The sequence below is a fragment of the Mytilus californianus genome, unplaced genomic scaffold, assembly GCF_021869535.1.
Source record: "Mytilus californianus isolate M0D057914Y unplaced genomic scaffold, xbMytCali1.0.p SCAF_6, whole genome shotgun sequence".
NCBI classification, from domain to species: Eukaryota; Metazoa; Mollusca; class Bivalvia; order Mytilida; family Mytilidae; genus Mytilus; species Mytilus californianus.
In genome coordinates this window covers 62,502,701-62,528,501 of record NW_026262712.1, presented here as the reverse complement: position 1 = coordinate 62,528,501, position 25,801 = coordinate 62,502,701, and the positions used below count along the sequence as shown (strand labels likewise).

The following is a 25,801-nucleotide window of genomic DNA, read 5'->3' as shown; positions in this document are numbered from 1 at the left end:
TAATTTTTTTCCCCACGTATTTAACTAATAGTTATCAAATTTTTCACGATCTAAAAATTCAGTAACAAAAACAAATGAAACCAACAACCTTCTATTTGTATTTATATTTCATTCCAAGATTACAAAAAGTAAAACAATAAATATATACATTATATGCAATCTTAAAAAAAGACCTTATAGTTTGAAATACACAAGATTTGAAATTATGCGGTTTGTCTAACTCTACATTTTATGCATATCAATCTAGCTAATCAAATTAAACCCAAAATACGTATTCATTTAGGCAGTATAAGAAGTTGTATCCCAGTGTTATATATGGTTTGCATAGCTTTTCAGAAGTAAATATTTACATCTGCATTCGATAATTTTACTAGAGATTCTATAAAAATTGTAAACATGTTCATAATATTCAAAGCTTAATACCTCATTGACACTGACAAACACAATTATTACAGAGAAATATTTCAAAATATTACATTACTAAAAGATCACTCTCCAACCAAATTCTAAGTGATCAGTACATGCATGTGTATAAAGCAACTGTACATGTTATTACTGCATAATATAACTGCGCATAACGCCAGGAAAAATTTTTTAGAATTTGCAATAACTTAGTTTCTGTTTTGTCAAAATTCACATATGTATGAGATTGTAGTTCCACAGCCATAATCACCCCATTGATAATCGTAAACCTTCCATGTACCCATGCAGAAATGTGCTGAAGGATTATTTGGCTCCCCTGTCCACATGTCAGTAAATGACATAACTAAGTCCGGACTACTGATCCATTCCATGTCACTATCTTTGTTGAAATTGTATCCTCCTAGCCAGTACCCATAAACTGAAAAAAGGGAACTGATTGTAAAAATATTGTTACTGCTAATTTGCCATTTGAATAATGACGTGTTATTGTATGGAATACTGACAGGAAACTTGTTTTGCTAACAATAGTTATTACTTTTCATATACTATCGTAATTAGCTGCATTAATTTCTTTCTTTTAACAGTGCTTGTCTTGTGATCTTATTCTTACATATATAACAAGATGTGGTATGAGTGTCAATGGGACAACTCTCCATTCAAGTCACAATTTGTATAAGTAAACCATTATAGGTCAAAGTACGGCCTTCAACACGGAGCCTTGGCTCACACCGAACAGCAAGCTATAAAGGAACCCAAAAATGACTAGTGTAAAACCATTCAATCAGGAAAACCAACGGTCTAATCTATATACAAAACGAGAAACGAAAAACACTTAATAACCACATCAACAAACGACAACCAATGAACATCAGGTTCCTGACTTAGGACAGTTGCAAACTAATGCAAACTAATGCAGCGGGTTTAAACGTTGTAATAGGCGCCAACCTTCACCCTACCTGAAACAATAGTGTAACATCACAACATAGAATTCGAAAGACACACTATAAAATATCAATTGAAATGGCTTAACTCAATCAAAAGACATACACTGAACTAATAAATTTGATCTACGACACAATTTAAATTCAAAATTAATAAAACAAGGGGGTTAAATGTAAAACAATATCAGAAAGGCAACCATAACCTTGGACAAAATGCCGCCAAATAAAATAATATCAACTTCTTTGTTATAGTTAAAAACTTATTATATTGAAGTTTTCAATCAGGTTAGGACATATTATTTGTATTCTAATTTTAATACAATTTAAATAAAGATCATTTAAAGGCTGTCAGTAAAATAAAATTTCATCACACCGAACAGCAAGCTACAAAGGGCCCCAAAAAGACTAGTATAAAACCATTCAAACAGGAAAACCAACGGTCTAATCTATATAAAAACGAGAAACGAGAAACACTTATGAACCACATCAACAAATGACAACCACTGAACATCAGGTTCATGGCTTAGGACAGGTGCAAACAAATGCAGCGGGTTTAAACGTTGTAATAGGCGCCAACCTTCTTCCTACCTGAAACAATAGTGTAACATCACAACATTGAAAGACACACTATAAAATATCAATTGAAATGGCTTAACTAAATCAAAAGACATACTAACAAAATCAAATGAACATACACTGAACGAATAAATTTGATCTATGACACAATGTAAATTCAAAATTAATAAAACAAGAGGGGTTAAATGTAAAACAATATCAGAAAGACAACCATAACCGTTCACAAAAGGCCGCCAAATAAAATAATGCCAACTTCTTTGTTATAGTTGAAAACTGATTACAGTATATATAGGTATATTAAAGTTTTCAATCAGGTGAGAACATATTATATGTATTCTAATTTTAATACAATTTAAATAAAGATCATTTAAAGGCTGTAATTGAAATAAAATTTCATTACATCCCACATTTCCAAGTCAACTTAAGCCATTTGAGTCTAAGCATTTTTGTTTATTTAGAGAATACTACTAGGTATTCATGTATTTTTCAATGTTTGATGACAAAATGATGCTTTATAATATGATTAAAAAAACTCATACATACCTCCTGTGTCTCGCGTTCTTACTTTATTCTTGATAAACTCATTTTCTTCGTACGTTTCTATTTCAGCAAGCTTTCCACCAAGAACTTTACAGTTTCCCTTAAATGAAATAAACAGAATCAGGGCTTTGTGATATTTTTCAAATCCTTTTTCCATTCCAATTTGTTTAATAATGACACAAAGAGGATTGCGTGTAGCAACTTTTATTATTATTGTAGCCTCAGCCTTAAATCGTTTTTGTTTTTTTTTGTTTTTTTTTTCTTACAAATATTGTTTTAATTTCGATTAAATGACATAAAAAGCATACAAAGTCAGCAAAATGTCTCAAATTCATAATGACTGTCGAAGCAAGCTAACAAAAAAGAACAGTCTAAATGTTACCAGAATAATTCAGGCTCTCTCTCTATATCTGTGCAATTGATCTATATCTTTATAGAATAGAAACACGTGTAGAATCCTGTTTCTATATTGTTTATAAAGCAGCAGAATATGACGACTGAATTATACAGGCTATGTTATTTTAAATGTTTTCATACTCGTTTTCTACATGTACTCTTTAAACCATTATGGTTTTTGTTCGATAAACACAGAATGTTCATGTATATTGTATGTGTATAGGACATCTATCCGTAATTTTGTCGATTGTTTATTGATTGAGTCAATTATTGACACCTGGACATCTGACATATAAGCTAATAGTATAAGATGTGCTTTTGAAGGAGTATTTGAAGTTTATTTGATTGTTAGTGAGTCGCCAAAGTATACAAATCAATACATTCCGTAACATAGTTTGTATTATTTATAGTTCAAATAAAATGCACTTTAAGTTATGCTAAAATAATATAATTAATGAAAACTTCAAAGACCCATTCATACTTCTGACATCGGACTCGAACTTCTTTTAAACTGAGTTTCACTGTGCGTATTGCTGTGTGTTTGTTTATTCTACATTGGCTAGAGGTATAGGGGGAGGGTTGAGATCTCACAAACATGTTAAACCCCGCCCCATTTTTGCGCCTGTTCCAAGTCAGGAGCCTCTGGCCTTTGTTAGTCTTGTATGTTTTTTTTTAATTTTAGTTCTATTATATGTTTAAGAATTTAGTGTGACGTCCATTGTCACTGAACTTGTACACATTTTTGTTTAGGGGCCAGCTGAAGCCCGCCTCCGGGTGCTGAATTTTCTCGCTGTGTTGAAGACCCATTGGTGGCTTTGGGCTGTTTTCTGCTCTTTGGTCGGGTTGTTGTCTCTTTGACATATTTCCCATTTCCATTCTGAATTTTATTCGATTGTGTTGGATGTATTACTTGACATATCATGAACAGAATTAGGTTGGTTGGGCAGTGCTCCTTACACAAACAGTCCCAACATAGCTAAGAGGAAAACCATCGAGGAAAATAAATAATAACAGCATTAAACATGTATGTCTCGTGGTAACTCTCACAAATTGGTCGACCGAATCTCACTTGCGACATGTTTTCGTAGTCTTAGATCTGAAAATATCAGAGTATTAGTCTTATCTGTAATTTTACCGATAGTGTCCTTTTCCTGACTATGATATTTTGACTGTGTCGATTAGCATAGCAAGTGATGAAACGCTTATTTGTCAACAAACCCGGTCTTGTTCCTGTTGAAGTTCATTCGATTCAATAGGTTTGTTTTGTTTACTTTGATTTATCTTCTTAATTGATTAATAATAATTGAACATCAGTAAACTATTGTTGCTTAACAATTGGCTGCCATGATGCTCTCAAATGACGTAAGAACTAGCATTGTATATTAAACAATGATTGTATCGTGTTATTTTGGATTCATAACATTGACTCGTTTGATACTTTATGATATATACTATGTTTAGAAAACAACGGAAACACATAGTACACAATAGTCATGTGATGGGTCAAGATGTCGGTAGGATATCCATTTAAAAACAGAATATAGTAAAACAAAAGAATGAATCGGAAAAAAAAACAGTAAAACAAAAGAATGCATCGAACAAAAACATTAAAACAAAAGAATGAAATGGAGCAAACAGCACAATATGTTGATACTTAAATGCTAAGATGCAATGCCAAAACGTAATTAGGGAATTATTTAAAACTATATTCTTCCATTATGTCCATGGCAATAACATGAATAAATAGATTTATTGTATTAACGATAAGTTGGTACGTCTGATGCGTGATTTATATTTCTAGAGGCACCATTTTGCTCAATAGCAAGTGCTCTGGAGAGGGACGAAAATGTTAAATCAGTTTTTTCATTTTGTTTTTTGTTTTCATCAAAAATCATATAATGCCATATTCAATCGTCCTGAATCTGAACACAACTTATGAATAATGAATATAAATTAGCCATCGTCACTACATTAAAGAATAACATAAAATAACCACTGACATAATATATGTCTTGAGGCAAGTAAGGTAAATACATTGTCAGTGGTTTTCACTGTTTTGTTTTTTTATCTTTTGGCTTCCCAATTCTGATCTCTAGTGTTCCTTGTCAAAACAATACAATCAACACTAAATTTTGTGTCAACCGTATATCTTGCCGCAATGTTGTTAATATATAGATCAAATATGAACGTATTTACCTCTGCTGTAGTCCAGGTAACCTGCTCATCAAATATTCTATACATCGATGGACCATCATTTGTGCATCCAGTGAAGGATATTGGGACTGAAATACATTTGTTTGTTTTTAATGTAAAAAGCAGAATTTAACTTATCATCAGTATTACCTGGTAGTATTTTAAGGGTTTTGTTTTGTCGTTCAACGCAAAATGAGATGTAAGGTCTGGTCAAATGAAAGACCGACCGTTTGGTGGCAATATTGAAACCCCAAGGTCTGAAACACGACAAGAAAAACTTAAAATATGCATCACCTAACTTAGATACCATCAACAAGCATAATTTTTTGTGAAAGGATTTACAGGCAATTGTATCCCCTTTTACAGATCGCATTAAAATGGGATTGTATTTTCGTATGCGTTTAGGTAACCACGACAAGCCTCAATTATAAAGTGAAATAAAACTCACTAATTATATAAATAATCAACATATACACATTTGAAATCACTTTTTAGTTACATTAAAAATGTTACTGTAATTTCAGAAAAAAGGAAGCAGGAAACATGGGAAACGAATGAATTGTTTCTGTGTATGAAATAAACAAGTCAATTGTAAAGTAATTTTTTATATTAACTTTATAGAAAGGTTGCTCCGTGTCAGGATAGACTACTAATGCACCCTCTCCTTCCCAAAAATAACAATTACAAAAATACGTGATTTATGTAACTGTCATACACCACACGATTACTACCAACTGCATACATATTTTTACAGACTGTAGTTTGAATAACAAGCAGGGTAAGTAATGATTTCACGCTCTTAGTCATTTTGTTTTTATAGAGATTAAGATTTTAACACAATTTTGACTGCTGTACCCCATTTTTGAAATTTTTACCTATTGTTTTCAATATAATGGAATTTTATGTACTTGTCATACAAGAGAGAGGTCTAGCTAGCTATAAAACCAGGTTTCATCCACCATTTTCTACTTAAGGAAATGCCTGTACCAAGTCAGGAATATGACAGTTGTTTTCCTTTCGTTTGATGTGTTTTAACTTTTGATTTTGCCATTTGATAATGGAATTTCCGTTTTGAACTTTCCTTTGAGTTCGGTATTTTTGTTATTTTACTTTTGATGCCTTGAAAACATATTAGGATCCTCATTATTATTATTATTAGATCATCTGGTAGAGGACTGACATACGTGTTTGCTCTAAAGTTTCGTAGTCCGTCGCATGTGATCCTGCATTTTTACATGTTTATCTTAATATTAATTTATTATAATCCGTCCCATTGTCCAATATGAACTTTAAAACTTTATGTTCTAATTTTGTTTATTATCTTTAAAGCCCTTTTTTTAATTATCGTTGTTAAGACCTTCTTTACTAAATTTAGATATGATTAAGTAAAAATTGAGGCATTTGTCGATTTAGTGGTGAATTATTTTAAGACTTGTTGTAATATCTCTTTCTCCATTCATTTGGAAAATTGGAAATGCGTTTGATGAAATTTATGTTGTTAGATGCGTTTGGTTAAATGCGTGCATTAGCGTCTTTATAACATGTCACCACATAAAGTGATAGATTACTCGGGGCACATCGGTATTTATCATAATCATATATACAGAAGTCACGGTGGTCGTTGGTTCTCTCCGGGCACACCGGCTTTCTGCACTAATTAAAAATCTGACCATCGCGAAATAGCAAGTTGTGTCGAAAGAAGCGTTAAACACCAATCAATCAATGTATCAATCGAATACACCATTGAATAGTTGTATAGTATGGAAATTGCAGAAAATCCTTATACCAGAATACACATTTGTTGCTTTCTAAAAGACAAGATCATACTACAATAAAATTGTGTATCCGGTGAAAAATTAGTCCAATGTATACTTACGTGGCCCTTTTCTTTTTACAACCGCCCATCCATTTACAGGTTCAAATAGGAAGAAACATTTACCAGATTTGTCTATCCGACATGTGCGTGTTTCCTCAGAATAACTTGCAATTGAGCATAATTCGTTTAAGACACAAAATAAAGAACAGATTTTCGGTGATTTGGAAAACACATCAGTTGTATATAAATTAGGTGGAATCCAATGAAATGATTTAATTTCGAATTGAGCTAATGTAATTTCTAAATTTTCAACTACCGGAAAGGAAAGTAGTATCCATGCGACACGATAGAAATTGCTATGCATGTTCAATACTTGTAGAAAAACCACTAGACTACCGGGCATGTTGATTAAATATTATTTTAACAATTAAATTTTAATATAGATTGACTTATTTCCAACCAATACGACAATGTGATTGTAATCCATGTTTTAAAGCATTCACCGTGTAAAAATTGATAATTGTTTGAGAGAACAATGAAATTCATACTTTTGATTTCTAAGTGTATTTCGTAATATAAGTGAGTTAATTGTTTTATTGATTAAAAAAATAGCGATATATTTTTGAAATAGTGCAATACAAATAAAGATACTTTCGAATATTTACCAAAGTTTGATTTTTTCCGTTCCTTTCTTTCTGTAATTTAATCAAAACTGATGGTTATTTCATTGATAATATAATATTTTAGATAACCAAAAAAGCAATAAATTTTTGATATTTTCCATATGACAATGTAGTGTTTTCTTTTCTCTACATTAAGAACACATGGCTATTCTTTGGTTCTACATTTTAATTACGATCGAAACAATTTAAATACAACTTCCCGAGTATGGCCAAACAAATAAATGCCATGTTTAGTGTTGTTTTTCTATTTTGTACGACAAAATAGTAGGAAAATTCTGTTGTTAAACTGTCTCATTTGCAAATTAACATTTTTCATTTTCAACTTCCAAGTTGACATTATCCGTTCCAAATTAACATTTAATCGTTCCAAGTTAACATTTATAAGGTTCTAGTTGACATTTTAAAGTTAGAATTTGACATGTCTTAGTTCTAACATAAGCTTTTGAGAGATGATAATGTGTCCAGTTGGATGTGATAAATGTCAATTTTCAATGCAAACGTTTATCCAAAAAAATGTCTCTACCCTTCGTAAGTCCATTCAACATCTTAAATGTTTAATTACAATATGTCTTTTTCTTATTATGCATAGAACATGTGGAATATTTCCCCAGTGAACGTTAAACAATATAATCAAGCATTAACAGTTATATGAAGCAAACTCAGATATTTATTGTGGCCCGAAGCCACTTATAGCCCACCACGCCATAACAACAGTGGTATCCACCTGTTAACAAAGAAAAATGAAGCAAAGAAAAAATCGAGACGAAGACTGCAAAATTTCTTTGTAATGGTATCAGTTAAAGCTGAAATCTCTCGCAGTTATTGAAGACTAGTTCAAAGCCAATAACAACTTAGACTAAAATATTATTCATTACACATCCAACTTCCAATGGAGTTAGTGTTAAGACGTTGTTAACATTCAGAAAAAAAAATGACCCTTTTCAATGCCAAAATATAAATTAATTGTAAGTTTTTTCCACACCTTATCCTAATGTACGGGCTCGGAAAACAACGTCAACCTTAAATTAAATCCCGTTTGTAATAAGGTATTACCGGTACATCCAAAAAGCTAAACATAATATTTGTATCTAGGAAAGAATTTAGTAAAGTAATTAAATAATTTGTTGTAAAGATATCATTGACTCTAAATTTACCAATAATACATAGATTACGTTCAATGAAATCAAAAACTTTACTACAGACACGGACATAGAGAACGAGTTGTGATATATAAACACCTAAGATGGCGCCAAAGGAACATCCCCGATCACAATTAGAAAATTAACAATAGGGTTTCCTTTTGTCGTATATGTTTGTGTAAATTTTCCCATTTAAATTTGATTTATCTAAATCTTGTAAAAGACAGTTATTGTTTATATATGATTTATCTAAAGTACGTTCCTTTTAGGTACCTTTTGGCAGTATATTAACAGAATTCTTAATTATTCAACGAAAAATTATCTTCAAGATAACGGTTGTAAGTATTGTTGAATATATTAACTAAATGGAATTTAGACGGGTGTTTTCTACGTTTGGGCATACACTTTGCTTTATTACAGTAGATGAACAAGTCTGCTATTGAATGGGTGCAAAATAATGGTGTCCATACTAATTCCTACAACCTTTCGATTAACCTTTTTTTCCCGAAACATTCGTAAATGTTGTCAAGTAGACAATTTACTGCATCTATCATCTCATCACACTTCGAATAAATATATAAAGAATAGCTTCCTTCATTACATTTGAAGGATTTAAATGAGTTGCAGCAAATAAATTAGCAATCAGATTTTTCAAACAAACATATGTTTGATTATGACAAGTTTTGTTTGATAATATTGAGTGGAAGTGAAGTTTAAAGAGTTGAAAAATCGAAACTGTCCACTTAATTAAAAGAACCATCAAAAGCACGTAATTTATCTAAAAGATACAAAAACATGTTTTACAATAAAAACAAAAGGTAAATTCCATTTTTTCAAAAGCTTCATACAACACTTAATGATAAGATTTTTTGTACTTGTTAAGGAACTAGTTTTTAAAAAATGAAGTATAAGTAGTCAAACGAGATAAAAAGATGCTTTATTTATGTGGAGGTTAGGTAACTAATACACAGTAGAGACATTCAATTATTCAGAAGAGGCATTGATATGATTATCGATGTTGTTTACTATATGACTCTCTTTGGAGCTCACTGACCTGAATAAGAAAAATGTATTTTCATTATTTTGAACTTCCTTTTAGTATTTACCACTGCACAGCTGCAGCTTTGTCGTATCATGTACTTAGTTTTCGAGTTGAACTGATTAAATATTTTCTATTTTTTTTAAAGGAAAGTATTACAAATGTAAAGCCAATTTGTGCATGTGCATGGGCATCTCTTTTAGAAAAGCTTAATTAGAATCTTATTGTATATTCATGTATATACTTTATTCTAAGATTAATATACATCCTATGAATTTGATAATTGGTATTTCTCTGATTTTGCTGAGTAGTATAGTGTCATAGAGTCTATCGTTCTTCATCAGAAAGAAAACCAGTATAGATGGCTATCAATCACAATGAAAAATTACCTTACTATGACATTTTTTCACATCCATAAGGCATGCTTACTGATCTATAAATAATTTAGTAGTAAGTTCTTTCCATATAAAACACAAGGCAATCAAGCGTATGCGTATGCATCATCTTTTCGTCATATATATAATTTAAAAATCGAACACATTTAAATGTATCCTTACGTTTTGAATACGAAGACATCATCTGGTTTTCTTTCAATACGTGGTTCGTTAAAATGTATGTTTGACAAATATATTTACAATACCCTGATTCCATGTGGTAAATTTCCAAACTTACGATACCTATATATTCTCAAATATTCTCAGTTTTATTTTTTTTTATCTTTCTCTTACTTTCCTTTAATTGCACATGGTTTCTTTCGCAAGGATTTATTCCAAATATATGAGCTGCGTCGGATAAATATCGGCCTAATGCAAGTGCACGTATACATGTGCATGTATAAGACTTTGATTAATTTTGGAACATTTAAATATGAAATGAAAGATGCATTTTGGTCTGTTTGTAAATTTTTTTCATAACACCTCAATTTTCAGTTAAAGACTTTAAATAGAGATTTTGCAACCTGAAATGGGTTAACAGATGTTTTGATATTCATTTGCATAAGGTCGATTTTTATCCGACGCAGCTCATATGTTGGTATATTTTCGGGAATTGAATGATTGTTTTGTTTTTTGTTGGTCTATAAAACTAACCTTCTGATAAAATATGGTACCTAATATTATGTATAGTTAATCATGTTCAAATGTTTGAGACCTGACATCATATTGCAGTTGTCTTATAGTTAGTTATTATTTACTCGTTTTGGTGAGTATAAATATATCATAGTTATTAAACGTTTTGAAATAATTGTATGCAGAACAGTTGTTTCAAACAGGTATCATTCATTCATCTACAATCAATAGATATCAAACAACTTTATTCTTAGCCGACTTTATTTCTTCAATTATGATTTCCTAAAAAAAACAACATGTTGATTTCGCTTTGATAAAATCCGTAGCAATGTTTTATTGGTAAACGAAGATGTCAGGTTGTACCAAGTACACATAGGAATGTTGTGTCATGAAGGTTATAAACAAATACAAAATAAATATCATCATTAAATTACAATAAACAAAACTAGGTTGTGCTTGATCTTTAATTTAAACTTAACACATGTTATATAATGAACTTGAACTGGTAAATGCAATTTACAATATAAATGTCTTGCGTCAGAGGTCTTTTTGGGTTTGCCAAATTGTGTACGCTCAATTATTTGAAAGCCATGGATACGTAGATATGCTGCAACGGTATAAGAGATATTACCCACACGTACATAAAATAATAACCACCTTTTCTTAGATCAACTTTGCTTGAAAGAGTCGGAACCTTAATCATTTCTTCATTCATGCACCAGGGATTTTATATCTAAGTATATTGCAATGTTGTTGTCAGTTGTATTATACAATCCATTCTGACAATAAAATATAGCTGATTTACTATGTGGCTATATAGATATACATAATATTAAAAGTGCAAATATGGTCAGTTTTGTTAAATGCTTTAAAATAATTTTGTTATACAAGTCAGCCTGAGGTATCAAAACTAATGAAACTTTCTTGCGAGACAATATTTTGAATACAAAGAGGACATGCTGGCTATCTAGATTGATGGGAACAAATTTTTGTTGTCATTGTATTGCAATGTTGCTGTCATTTGTATTATACAATCCATCCTAACTTCAAAATATTGCTGATTTACTATGCGGCTATATAGATTTACATAATAAAGTGCAAATATGGTCAGTTTTGGTTGATGCTTTAAAATAATTTTGTTATACGAGTCAGCCTTATGTATCAAAACTTTTCTTGTGAGACAATATTTTGAATAAAAAGAGGACATGCTGGCTATCTAGATTGATGGGGACAAATTTTTTTTGTCATTGTATTGCAATGTTGCTGTCATTTGTATTATACAACCCATCCTGACATTAAGATATTGCTGATTTACTATGTGGCTATATAGATATACATTATAAAGTGCAAAATAGTCAGTTTTTGTTGATGCGTTAAAATAATTAGCCTGAGGTATCAAAATTACTGAAATTTTGTTGCGAGACAATATTTTGAATAAAAAAGAGGACATGCTGGCAATCTAGATTAATTGGGATAATTGTTGTTGTCATTGTGTTGCAATGTTGTTGTCATTTGTATTATACAATCCATCTTGACATCAAAATATAGCTGATTTACTATGCGGCTATATAGATTTACATAATAAAGTGCAAATATGTTCAGTTTTGGTTGATGTGTTAAAACGATTTTGTTATACGAGTCAGCCTGAGGTATCAAAACTACTGAAATTTTGTTGCGAGACAATATTTTGATTAAAAAGAGGACATGCTGGCAATCTAGATTGATGGGGACATTTTTTTGTTGTCATTGTGTTGCAAAGTTGCTGTCATTTGTATTTTACAATCCATTCTGACATTGAAATATAGCTGATTTACTATGTGGCATAGATATACATAATAAAGTGCAATTATGGTCAGTTTTTGGTTGATTCGTTAAAATAATATGTTATACGAGTCAGCCTGAGGTATCAAAACTACTGAAATTTTGTTGCGAGATAATATTTTGAATTAAAAAGAGGACATGCTGGCAATCTAGATTGATAGGGACAAATTTTTGTTGTCATTGTACATGTTGTATTGCAATGTTGCTGTCATTTGTATTATACAATCAATCCTGACTTCAAAATATTGCTGATTTACTATGCATCTATATAGATTTACATAATAAAGTGAAAATATGGTCAGTTTTGGTTGATGCGTTAAAATAATTTTGTTAAATGAGTCAGACTGAGGTATCAAAATTACTGAAATTTTGTTGCGACACAATATTTTTATTAAAAAGAGGACAAAAATATTTCCAAATGTTTTAACCCTATATGAATTAACAGATTGACACATTCCTCATTGCCATTCGCAATTTTATAATTAAGTGCAAATATGGTCAGTTTTGGTTGATGCGTTAAAATAATTTTGTTGTACTTGTACCAGTCAGCCTGAAGTATCAAAACTACAGATAATATATATATGTTCCTGAGACAGTAAACAAATGTTATTTTGGAGCCAGTCTGAGATGTGAAAACTACTGATTTTTTGTGATGATTCAATTATTTGAATAAAAAAAGGACAAGCATTACTTACACTGTTGAATGGTGCAGAAAAAAAAATATTATTAATATTACGCTGGCCATAAGCATGATTAACTCTGGAAACAGTATATCTATCAATATATATGTTCCTGATTAACTGTACACCAATATTGCTTTCAATTATCATGATTATTTTATATGATCTAAGTACTATTCGTTTTTGGCATTGTTTGTCGATGTTATCTGAAAACCAAGTTTATAAGATTTAGGCTACATTTTAAAACCGATAATAATAGCATTGTAACCGATATCGTTTTTAATTTATAGAAAGGCAGATCGCGGATAAATTTGCATTACAAGCAAAGTTGTATGCGTACTTTATTTACAAATAAATGTATATATATTTAATCTGTATTGTTTATATACAGTGTGTGATCACGGAGGTTTTAATTTTACACATTATAAATTTACAATATTGTGATCAAAATTCGTTTTTTAAACAAATAAATGATTTTGTAGTCGCACGCTTTCTTTAATTGAAATTTAATTGCATTATGGGTAATTTCGGATCATGTAGATAGAATAGGAAATGGTGTAATGTGTAATGTGTAATGTATAAGGTGTATGGTGCAAAGGTGTAACGTGTATGGTGTAATGGCACAAGGTGTATGGTGTAATGGTGTATGGTTAATGGTGTAAAGGTGTATGGTATAAGTGGGAAGTTTACACAAACCAAGGACTGTATGTTACTAATTATTTCAATACCGAAGCACTGACTACTGCGCTGATTATAAACTCGTAAACTAACAGTTCACCAGTGCGGTATCTACCCAGTGTTAGTAAATTAAATAAACACAGTTAACATAAGTTAAGTGCGTTCAAAGCGCACTCCATGATTTACTTTCATCGTGAAAGGTTAAACAATATTATACAAAACAGATAACTCCGATAAAGCGTGAATATGATAATGTTGTTCCATTAAATATATAAGCAAAACATATGAAATTATGTCCTGAATGCCCGACTTCAGTTTTAAACCAATGAAGGGAAGTTTGTTTTTTGTTTTGTTTTTTTTTCTCGCCTCTGATGTTGTTTTTTATTTCATTTTTTGCGAACTTTTTATTTCTGATTCTTTGTTTAATAAAAAAAATGTTTTACCTGCTTTATAAAGAGGTGTTGATCGACTGTTGTTTGATTAACATGATTAATGTCTAACGGCAAATAGTTCACTTCATGAAAAGAAAAAATAACAATGCATTTAATAGATTGTGTCTGTAAAGTTGGTCGACTGAAAAACAGTACTCCTTCGTCCAAATACTTTGGGTTTCCACTCAATACTTTCAGCATTGTATGATACGAAATCATAGCTCTGTTTGTTAGTAGTTAGGTATTCAACAATTATAATTCAACCAAATGTTGTTTTTGGTATAATTTTGATTTGGAATTTATGTGTGTTGTATAATATGTCTGCGGCTGAATGCATTAATGGGAGATGGGTTGTATACTTACAGCTCCGCCATGTTAATCTTTTTGGGTTTTCCGAAATGTGTACGCTGAATTATTTGAAAGCCAGGGATACGTAAATATGCTGCAACGGTATAAGCTATATTATCCACACGGACATAAAATAATAGCCACCCTTTTTTACGTCAACTTTGCTTGAAAGAATCGGAACTTTAATCATTTCTTCATTCATGCACCAGAGATTGTATATCTAAATCATGTTACTGTTACTAATTATGTCAATACCGAAGCACTGACTACTGCGCTGATTATAAACTCGTGAACTAACAGTCCACCAGTGCGGTATCTACCCAGTGTTAGTAAATCAAATAAACACTGTTAACATAAGTTAAGTGCGTTCAAAGCGCATTCCATGATTTACTTTCATCGTGAAAGGTAAACCAATATCATATAAAACAGATAACTCCGATAAAGCGTAAATATTATAATTTTGTTCCATTTAATATATAAGCAAAACATATGAAATTATGTCCTGAATGCCCGACTTCAGTTTTAAACCAATGTAGAGAAGTTTGTTTTTTTTTCTTTTCTCGCCTCTGATGTTGTTTTTATTTGATTTTTTCCCGAATTTTTTATTTCTGATTCTTTCTTTAATAAAAAGAATAATTAACCTGCTTCATAAAGAGGTATTGATCGACTGTTGTATGATTAACATGATTAACGTCTAACGGCAAATAGTTCACTTCATGACAAGAAAAAATTAACAATGCATTTAATAGATTGTGTCTGCAAAGTTGGTCGACTGAAATACAGTACTGCTTCGTCAACATATTAGATACTTTGAGTTTCCACTCATTACTTTCACCATTGTATGATACGAAATAATAGCTCTGTTTGTTAGGAGTTATGTATTCAACAATTATAATCCAACCAAATGTTGTTTTTGGTATAATTTTGATTTGGAATTTATGTGTGTTGTATAATATGTCTGCGGCTGAAGGCTTTAATGGGAGATGGGTTGTGTACTTACAGCTCCTCCATGTTAATCGACTGCCTTTTTTATCAGTAGTAAGCCAATTTTATCTGAAACAATCATTTTGATAGGAAACGCTTTAAAAAGACTGATAAACAATACATAATTGAGTCATTTTCAGTCTTTCAGTCAGTTGCTAGAATTTTTCTGTGTGGTAAGTTCAGTACTGTTTAGAAATATTCACGTTATCTTGAAATAATGTTTTAAGTAGGGATGTCAACGAATACTCGAGTACTCGAGTATCGCTCGGTAGTACCGAGTATCAAATACCAAAATGATACTCGACTGATCGGTTTCTGTTAGAATGTTGTTGCTTTCTTAAGGAAAAAAATATTTTTGTTAACAGCGCCTCCGTGGAAATTATATATTAATAAAAAATTAATCAAAATTAAAATACGCTTCGAATGTTTGCGTTGAATTGTCATTTAAAATTCCCTCGAACAGATACAGGCTATGGATGGAGAGTTGTCTCATTGGCACTCATACCACATCTTCTTATATCTATGAACAAGAGCACCTTTCCAAGTCGAGAAATAGACTCGTCCCAGAAAAAGTTGAAAGGATGATATTTTTAAATAAGAACAAATTCGTTGACCCTGTGTCGATCCTCAGAGAATGGTTAAAGGCATCAATAAGTTCTAATCATCACCCCTTTGTTGATCATTAAATGTGTTTTTAACGATTCACAAATAAAGTTGTTTGAGTAAACATTTTTTCTATAGATGTATGTTAATTGATTGATTAGATTATTGCCAGTTTACATAATTAGTGCATGTAGTAAATGAGCTTTTAATTATGATATAAAATTTGTGGGGCCTTATCTATTCCTTTGTAATAATGTTGGGGGTTTTACGTCCATAAGACAACTACCCACAATACGTAAAATGGGTATAATTTTGTGGTTGCATTTGTTTTTCCCAGCGAGTACTCGAGTATCGCTTGGTAAATCTAACGAGTACTCGATTAGTAAATCTTCACCGAGTTGACATCCCTAGTTTTAACACATATTGGTTCTGTTTGGTTGCCGTATGATGTGGTTAACTTTCGATTGGCTAGAATAAGATATAGAATTTAGAATATGTAGTAAGAACGTGCAACGGTACTAATCGTACCTCACTAAATGCACATTTTTACTTAACTGATTGGTTGCCGTATGATGTTGCTAACATTTAATTGGCTAGAATAAGATATTGAATTTGGAATATGTCCGGACAGGAGAATATATTAAATTACAGTATGGGTATCCGATCTACAATAAGTGCTTGTTGCTGACGTAATTGATGATACTTCGCATTCTTTTTAGAGTGTTAGACTTGTGACAATTTATGTTTCTTACAAAACATTATAGAGACGCTGAAGAGCTGAAATAACCGAAAAGGACCAAAAGTGCTCAAAATCCGAATACCTGACTAAAATACATTCATCATTTTAAAAGATTTCCCTAATTTTATTACAGCAAATTTTAGTTAAAAAAATATCCGTATGTCAATGACATCTTGAGATTTTAAGCTACTGAGCTGTTGACACTGTCAGATTATGCAAAACGTATTGACTCAGTGGTAGTTATAACATACACGGTACCAATCTTACTGCACCAGATGCGCATGTCATGTCTTTTCAGTGATCCTTGAGGCAAACATTTTGAAAAACCATATCCAAATATAAACTGTGAGGCCCGTTTTTCATTTTCAGTGATTATTGTTAGGTTTGGCTTTTATTGAATGCCTCACTGTGAAGCGTTACTTTAGTCTTTTAGTGGTGTATATTCATATTTACTATGTAAAAACAAAACAGTGAGACAGTGAACAAATATCAATTAGACGCTGTTCTTGCTTGACCTTTAAAGAAACAAATGTATATACACGTTATTCATTTGAGTGTTGTTTTAAAACCTATATTGCTTTTGTGGATAAATAGTGTTTATTTGATATTTCCATGTAACAGTCTAATGGAGCAAACAATAGGCTTTACGATCGCCAATACGATGCTTCCGCTTTTCAGAAAAGACACAAAAAATCGATCAATCCAAATTTAATGGACGAGAGTGAAAGTAAACAAAAAATTTAAAATAAAACCCATTAATTTTTTTTTTTTTTTTGAAAGCTAACAATTGAATGCATTAACACTTAAGTTTTCATGTGAGCTCTAACTTAAAAGAAAAAATTGTATGGTCGATGATCAGTAATAATATTAAATGTACCTGAAGTTTTTTGTATTTGCGGTCCTACCTTTTACGCTTTGTCTATAAAATATGATCTTATTCCTGATTTAAAACCACTAAAACATGATGATTTTAACAAGCTTTGATATTAAACTTTTCTTTTTTTGCAGACTTCTCATCGGTAAATACCGATACTCCGTGTGTTATATGTACTTACACGACCTTTTTCATTATAATCATACCGTTCACATTTATTGGCTATTATTATGTTAAGTTTGAATCAATAAGTCACTTATACTATGTTTATGAACGAACTGTTAAAATACTATTCATGTAAAGAAACTTAATAACAAGTCACTTATGAAATTTATTCTTTGAAAACTTATTTAAGACGAACCAAAATAGGGTAAATGCATTCATTCAAACGTAGAATGAATACCAGATATACCTCGGTATGTATATTGTGTATCGGATTTACTTCAATAAAACATTTAAAGGAGGCAACACAATTCTCCATGTGCACTATATGTATTAATAAAATGCTCCAATGAACCTGTATGTAATGGTATGGCTTTAACAAGTACCGTGTTATGATTTTCAGATATTTTGTGTTGATCAAGTTTTAACAAAGTATTCAAAGAAAATTAAAATCACATACTAGAATTTCGTGTATTTTCCGTGGAAATACATACGCATGAAAGGATGCATATATTTAATAAATGTAACTTAGTGTTAAAGAAAAAAAAATGAGTTCAGCGACACCATTACACAAAACCGATAAAAAAGGTATTTAAAAAGATGTAATGTTTTAAAGTATCTTAGTTCGCAGTCAGAATAGCCTTTATAAAATGTTTTCATCTTTCCAGTCAATTTTATAACATGGAATTTATGAGAATGCGTTTTCATAAAATTCTCATAGATTCAGTGTTATGAAATCTACAGGAAAGATAACATCATTTCATCTAATAAGTACATCAATGATCTAAATGTATGTTTCAAACAAAATAATTTTTGTCGGATACATCCTTTATAATCGGGGATAATGTTTGAAACTTTGAACTGTGTTTTAATTAACCTTATAGCTAATTAACACATTAGAAATGTGAATATCATCTCGCTTCCTATTTCATGGCTTTTATTTTTATGGACAAAATATTAATTTGAAATAGGAAGTTGTCGAATTTACAATTTGAGAAGAACTAAATATTAAGGTGAGGTAGAATGACTAAATATTCGTTGTATATATGATTACAAGTATCTAATCTATGAATTCCTTCAAAAGGTTGATTTCAATTAAACCATCAAACATATAATAACCAAGTATGTAAACATTCAAAATAACAGATTGCGTTAATAGTTTGATACAATCTATTCCAGCAAATAATGTGTTATTAACGAGCGACCATTCATGCAACTTAAGCTCCCCTCCGTCATGCTTCAGTGCAATAGGCTGCAATATGTTCAAATATACTACCTATATAGGTTGGTAAGTGTATTTTTAGAAATAACAAATTATAGTTTTAAAGTAGAAGGTTATTGTTTTGTTTTCAAGGTCCAGTAGCAAATGTTTCTTGTATGTTCTGAACGAGAATGAATTAACAATGAATATAATAGAATTGTCCTGCCATAGGGGGTCGACGGGAAATTTGGAATGCCACAGAAAAGATAAAAATATATTTGATAGTTTTATGAAAGTGTCTTCTTAAGGTCTCTTTTTAAAAGGAAAATTATTAATACACATTTGAATTATGTATGTTTGTATCTTGTGTTAAGTATTTTACGAAAATAGTATTACACTATTTAAAACTGTATGTTGTTGTTTATTGATCAGGAGATGTAAACGGCATACAGAATAAGGCTGCAAATGAATATTTAAATGTCTGTACTAATATATAGGGATGTTCCTTTGCTTTTTGTGTTTTTTTGCTGTGTATATACATATTTCGTGTCATGGATATATACCCCATATCCTTTCTTATCTCATAACAGATATGGAAGAATAAACAGGTATTTTAATGAGAATATTGGCAAAGATTCTTGTAATAGGACACGTATATCCCGACGGCTTATGTCTAGGGCTAATTCTCGGATAGTTGTGTCATATTCCCTATATAAGCGTACGTATATTCTTGAAGACCTAATGGCTTTTTATATGCTGTGATGTTGTAATCTCATCTCCATTGTTTATCATTTATTCTATTTAGATTGAATGGAAAGTCAAAAGCTTCCGCTTCAAAAGGTATAAAGTCAGATTACAAATATCACTTAAGACTTGGGTGCCGTTTTCTTAATTTTAATTTATTTACCAAAAAAAAGAAAGAAAGTAAGAGTCCCCCCCCCCCCTTTTTTTTTAAAGGGAAGTTTAACAAGTGATCGTAACTTACTTTCATTTGGTATATTAAAAAGAAAGAAACATATAATTCCTATATATAAAGATCTTCAAAATAAAAAAGGTATATGGAATTATAATTTGGGATTTGAAGAAAAAAAAACGATTTATCTACAATACTTCTGCAGATTTTGTCCAGTGAAAGGGAAGCAATATAATTACACGTAACATAAATTGCACGTCAAATAACCGAGATCTGCATACTGAAAATGTCGACTTCAAAGATGATATCTCATAAAATAACATAACTACGTGATCGGCTTTTGAAAAATAAAATAATTAGTGTTTGTAAAAACTGAACACCAACAATACATATTGTCAATTATAAAAACACATACATTTCAGAACACTTATTGGAATTTATATGTATTAATTTATATCTTGACACAACCAATTACCCAATTAATAATCATAGTATTTAAAAAGAAACACACATTTAATCTTTCTAATTAGAATTAACAAATGTACGGCAACGTATTCTGACAGTACCAATCTCCCTATCGATAATCAAAATTTGTCCATGTTAACATGCACAGTTGAGAATATGGTTGACTTGGCTCACTCAACTGCATATCACTAAATTGCATAACCTGGCCAGGATTACCTATCCATTCTATGTCACCATCATTGCTAAAATTATAACCACCAAGCCAGTATCCATGAATTGAAAAAAAAAACTCTTTTTAACGTTCTGTTATCGACAGCACATTTTGCGACATTTCAGTGTTGTTATGGTGTTTTATTTGCTTGAAACCTTATCAGACATAAATATTCTTATTTAATGACGTTCGCTTTTCTCTTTTAAAATATTGAGTTTTTAACAGACTGTTAAACAATTATAGTATATAAATAACGGAACTTAAAAAGCAGAGAAAAGTAAAAGTAAGTTTCCTTGTTTTTGAAATATGTGCCATTGAAAATTTGGTGGGAAATGATGTTCTCTAGATTTTCATACATTTAACATTGGCAACTTTTTTCTTTAAAATATATGCAAAATAACAAGAATTTTATAAGATTTTCAAAACTGACTTTTTAAACTATACGAAATAAAATTATGAAAAGAAAAGTAGGGGTGAGCGGGAAAAAAAGTAAATAGTCTTTGAAAATCAGATTCAAAATATATTAAGCATCTCATATAATGCCTTTTTTTGTAATGCAAAATCGTCCTTAACATGCATGAAATATTTGCCATGGAACACTGAGCAATCATCAATCGATCAATCAAATACAAAGGTAAATAGGTAACATATATTTACTAGAACTGTGATTGGATGATTAAAACTGTAAATGATCTCATTGAAAACATAGATATACGTTTCTGCAATACAAGTTATCGAGATGACTGGTTAAAGTTATTCATATGGGTCCTAACTATGCACTTCTAATACCAGATTTGTTTCTGGTACTGTACATGCGTTATGCATCACTGTGCCTGATTATTCTTAGTAAAGATCTGTTTAAATTCAAATTCATATTTTAATGAAGGAACTACCATGTTACGATGATATGCTTGCTTTGGATAATCAATAATTAAAAAAAATAATTGTGAACATTAAAAGAAGGGACCTAAATATAAACAATTTGATACTTTGTTTAATGCAAACAATAGTTTTGCTATTTCAGTTTTATACAATTTTTCGTTCTCAATTTTTACTTTTTTTTTATTATTATTAACGGTGATAATCTTTTGGTCCCTTTTGCAGTCTGTATATGACTTAACTTTTGTGTTATGCCATTCACTAGAACAATTTAAATTACAATTCACGACTTGTAATTATAAAGTCGGGGATTTCGTTTCAATAAATTTAATTGATCACACTTTACCAAATTTATTCAAAATTACACAGGTTGGCTTTGGAAGTGAAGCTGTACATGTAGAATCCTTATTACAATTGGATTATCACACTATAATGCTATGGTAATGTTGTTTATAAAAATAGCAAATTTAAAAACAATCAATGCAAACTAACTTATCTTTTCAATTCACTTATTCTTAAAGTTGTCAAATTGACACCGCACTATGAATATGGTCATTTTTAACATCATTATTTAAATACATTTAAAACTAACTAAACAGGTACTGCTTAATAGTAATGTACACTTATGGTCATGCATCATACATATACTCATATTTTGGTCTTAAACTAAATAGTGTTATAGTCAGACTGTTTATTACGTCTGTACACAAAACGCGTTGCATGTGAACTGATTGATATTTAAGTCCGGAAGAAAACAAGACTATTTATAATTTCAAAAAGAAATAATTTATTTTAATTTGCTTTGAAATAGCTTTCCATTATTGCAAGGACGCTTAGATCGGTACTGTTGATTTTTATGTTAGTTTGTACGTACTGCTTCGTCCAGATCTGATTCATGAACTCCTTTGAAATTAATATTGATTTTGTACAGTTTGTTCTTATGTTGTGTTGGTATACCAATGTCCCAGATTGTGGAGCGGTTTGATAGCTCACAAACATTTTTACTCTGCCACGTACTTTATATGACTGTCCCATGTCTAGAGCCTGTACTAAGGTAGTTGTCGTTATACGTAGATATCTGCCATATTTGTGCTCGTGTTTGCTTCATCGTAAATCTGGTTGTTAGTTATACCTTTTTTATTCCTTCAAATGTGTTATGCTGATGTGGGGTTTGCTCATTGTTGAATGCTTCACGGTGACCTATATTTATATTTTCCCGCTGTGTTGAAGACCCATTGGTGGCCTTGGGTTGTTTTCTGCTCTTTGGTCGGGTTGTTGTCTCTTTGACACATTCCCCGTTTCCATTCTCAATTCTACATTCACTTCATATGGTCTCAAATAGATATAAGAAGATGTTGTATGAGTGCCAAAGAGACTACTCTCTATCCAAGTCACAATTTACAAAAAAATATAACTATAGGTCATAGAACGGTCTTCAACACGGAGCCTTGGCTCACACCGCAAAGCAAGCTATAAAGGACTCCAAAAATTACTAGTGTAAAACCATTTAAAAAATAGTTGTCTTATTTTAATTGATAGCTCATCTTCTCCGTTTTAAATTGACATTACAAAGGTACTATAAGGTAGTTAAGAGGGTACAAAACATCTAACAAAGTTAACGCGTTAAAAATCAGCTGAATATTTAATTACATACTATTAGTTAAGAGAAATCAAGCTTCATAATGACCAAAATTAGTGCTTGTCAAACGGCTATAAATCAAATGAAATTATTCCTGTAGATTCAATGGTTCCAATTTCTCTATATATTCATATTTTTGTCAACAGGTTAAGGTAAATATTTTGTCAAAATTTTATGAAAACTAAACGAGCCAAAACTGTTTAAAGTGTCCTTAAATTTGACATTAAGCTAGAGTCTTGATTGAAAAGCGTCTGATGATGTTGTTTAAACAAGATTAATTCGAAAAAGGAATCTGGTTGAAAAATTAACGAGTAAAACACCTTGTTAAACTAGAAATACAGTCGCATTATTCAGGTTGTATTTTAGACATTGTCATAACGCAAAATTCGGTATAGTCCTTGCAAACTTCAGAAACTTCTTAACAGTATATAAAAAAGTCGCATTAATCTTTTCCACTTTTATTAATACTTGAACATATTAAACAGAAACATGAGAAATACATGTTTGAATTAAATCATCATAGATACCATGATTTAAATATGATAAGCCGATATAGTCGACGACGTTTTCTAGTACCAAAACAAAGAAAATCAAAATGATCCGTGTTAGCATGTGGTGGTATTTTGGGAAACTTTAAAAGCGTTTTTCCTTGACGATGTACAATGATTGCAGTTTGGTTATAAGATATTATTGGCGTTCAAAACAAACTATTAGTTATATCATTATGGATTTACCAATACAGATCTATCAATAAATACTTTGCGTTTCCATCTGATTCAGTAAATTCATTTTTAGCAAATAAGACTTTGTTATTTTGTGTGATCAATCTCTAGGGGTGCGTTTCATAAGGAATTATTGTATCATATCTAATTAGATTTTTACGGTTTTTCTTAAATCATTGTATGGAACAAGAGTCAACAAAGAGTAATTGCGTGGTTATTTTTTGCAAAATATAGGAGTCTTCATCCTTGATCTTTGTTATTGATAGAACGATGATTGCAAGGTATAATTGTTTTATAAAAATCGCATTTTTAATGGGTACACAAACACAATTAACTGAAAGTCTATATTGTAAATCGACTACAAGAACATCAGATGTTTGATAATAATGTAAAAAATCATTCAGAAGTAAACATTTTTCTTCTACAAAAATACTTAATAATATACTCTTTGACTTCAATATGCATTTTCTTAATCATTTGAGAAAGAAAACATGCAACCGACGTTTGGCTGGGGATGTAGGAACATTAACAGAAAATCATATCCTAATTAGTGATACGTAACTACAACTAGTATATTAAGATTCATTCTTTATAAAGTAATTGATCCATAACATACGTTTCTTCTAAGTTATTTATTTATTTAACATTATGGAAAGATCTTTATTAGAACTTACATGGATTTCATTTTTTTATAATTTGATAATAACCTATACGTTTATTGCTGAATAGCTATTAACACTTATAAATGCTACATCTTGTCTATACTTACATTTAAGTATTGCATTAGGTCATGTTGTGATTTGTCTGCTTATAACGTTTTTACTCTAAAGTCGAACGAAGTGTAGTTATTGCTTTATTAGACTGTTCAATTTTTAGATGAAATCGAACTTTGAACTGACTTTTAGTAACTATAAGAACAATTGTATTGGTAATTTGTCTCTTTTCTTTTTGTTATTTTGTTTTGTGCTGATATCAATTTCATTAATCTAACCAATCCTACAAAGTTATGCTGAAAGGTCGTACCATCAATAGATATACAAGATATTGGGTGAATAGAAGCGTTTACCGATATGCAATTATTTATATGTGTAATTATCAATTTTAGTTTATGATTAAATTCAATTAAAGCATACCTATTGCATTCGTTGTCATTGCATTTATTGTCCTTAGTTCATTTTCAAATTCAGCAAGCTTTCTACAAAGGCATATACAGTTTTCCTACAATACATGTACATATTATTGCAGGAAAGGATTGTGTATACAATTTTGTATATGAATGACGTTGCTAATACAGTAATCTTTGTGAGCATATTTCGATTAATGAAGAAAGATGCAAAAATGCTTATAAGATCATTTTCCTTTTCATTTTCGTTTTCTTGCATTAAGAACCAGTATATACAATGTATCATAAAAATATTTGCCATTTGTTTGGAAACAATGGCTACGGGGGTTTTAGGTAACATGCTTGCTTCAAAACATATAAATAAACAGTATCGACTCAAAAAAGTCAGGGGAACTTTGTTGGTGTTTTTTTCCTGAACGACATATTGTTTATTAATGCATAGTTACAAGTACAGATAAATAATTTAGTCTGTGTTTACATACTTCCATTGTATACTTAAAAAAATCGAGATATGC

The 25,801-nt window shown here is 30.7% G+C and overlaps 2 protein-coding genes across 2 annotated transcripts in view; both read right to left on the bottom strand.

Annotated features, from left to right (window-relative positions):
• Positions 1-25,801, bottom strand: part of LOC127704734 (U1 small nuclear ribonucleoprotein A-like) — a 1,100,970-nt gene that overhangs the window by 1,027,136 nt on the left and 48,033 nt on the right. The gene's annotated exons all lie outside the window — the stretch shown is intronic.
• On the bottom strand, positions 162-5,151 carry LOC127704740 (perlucin-like protein). The gene is made up of 3 exons (XM_052208949.1): positions 5,073-5,151; positions 2,484-2,580; positions 162-841 (listed from the first exon to the last, which is right to left on the bottom strand). Exons 1-3 carry the CDS (start codon positions 5,115-5,117, stop codon positions 627-629), a joined length of 357 nt encoding a protein of 118 aa, XP_052064909.1. The 5' UTR covers positions 5,118-5,151; the 3' UTR covers positions 162-626.

Coding starts and splice junctions, on each gene's coding strand:
- LOC127704740 (XM_052208949.1), bottom strand. CDS start 5,117: ATGTATAGAATATTTGATGAGCAGGTTACCTGGACTACAGCAGAG. Junction 2,581..5,072: donor TTACCTGGACTACAGCAGAG/GTAAATACGTTC, acceptor ATTTCATTTAAG/GGAAACTGTAAAGTTCTTGG. Junction 842..2,483: donor AAGAACGCGAGACACAGGAG/GTATGTATGAGT, acceptor CCCTTTTTTCAG/TTTATGGGTACTGGCTAGGA.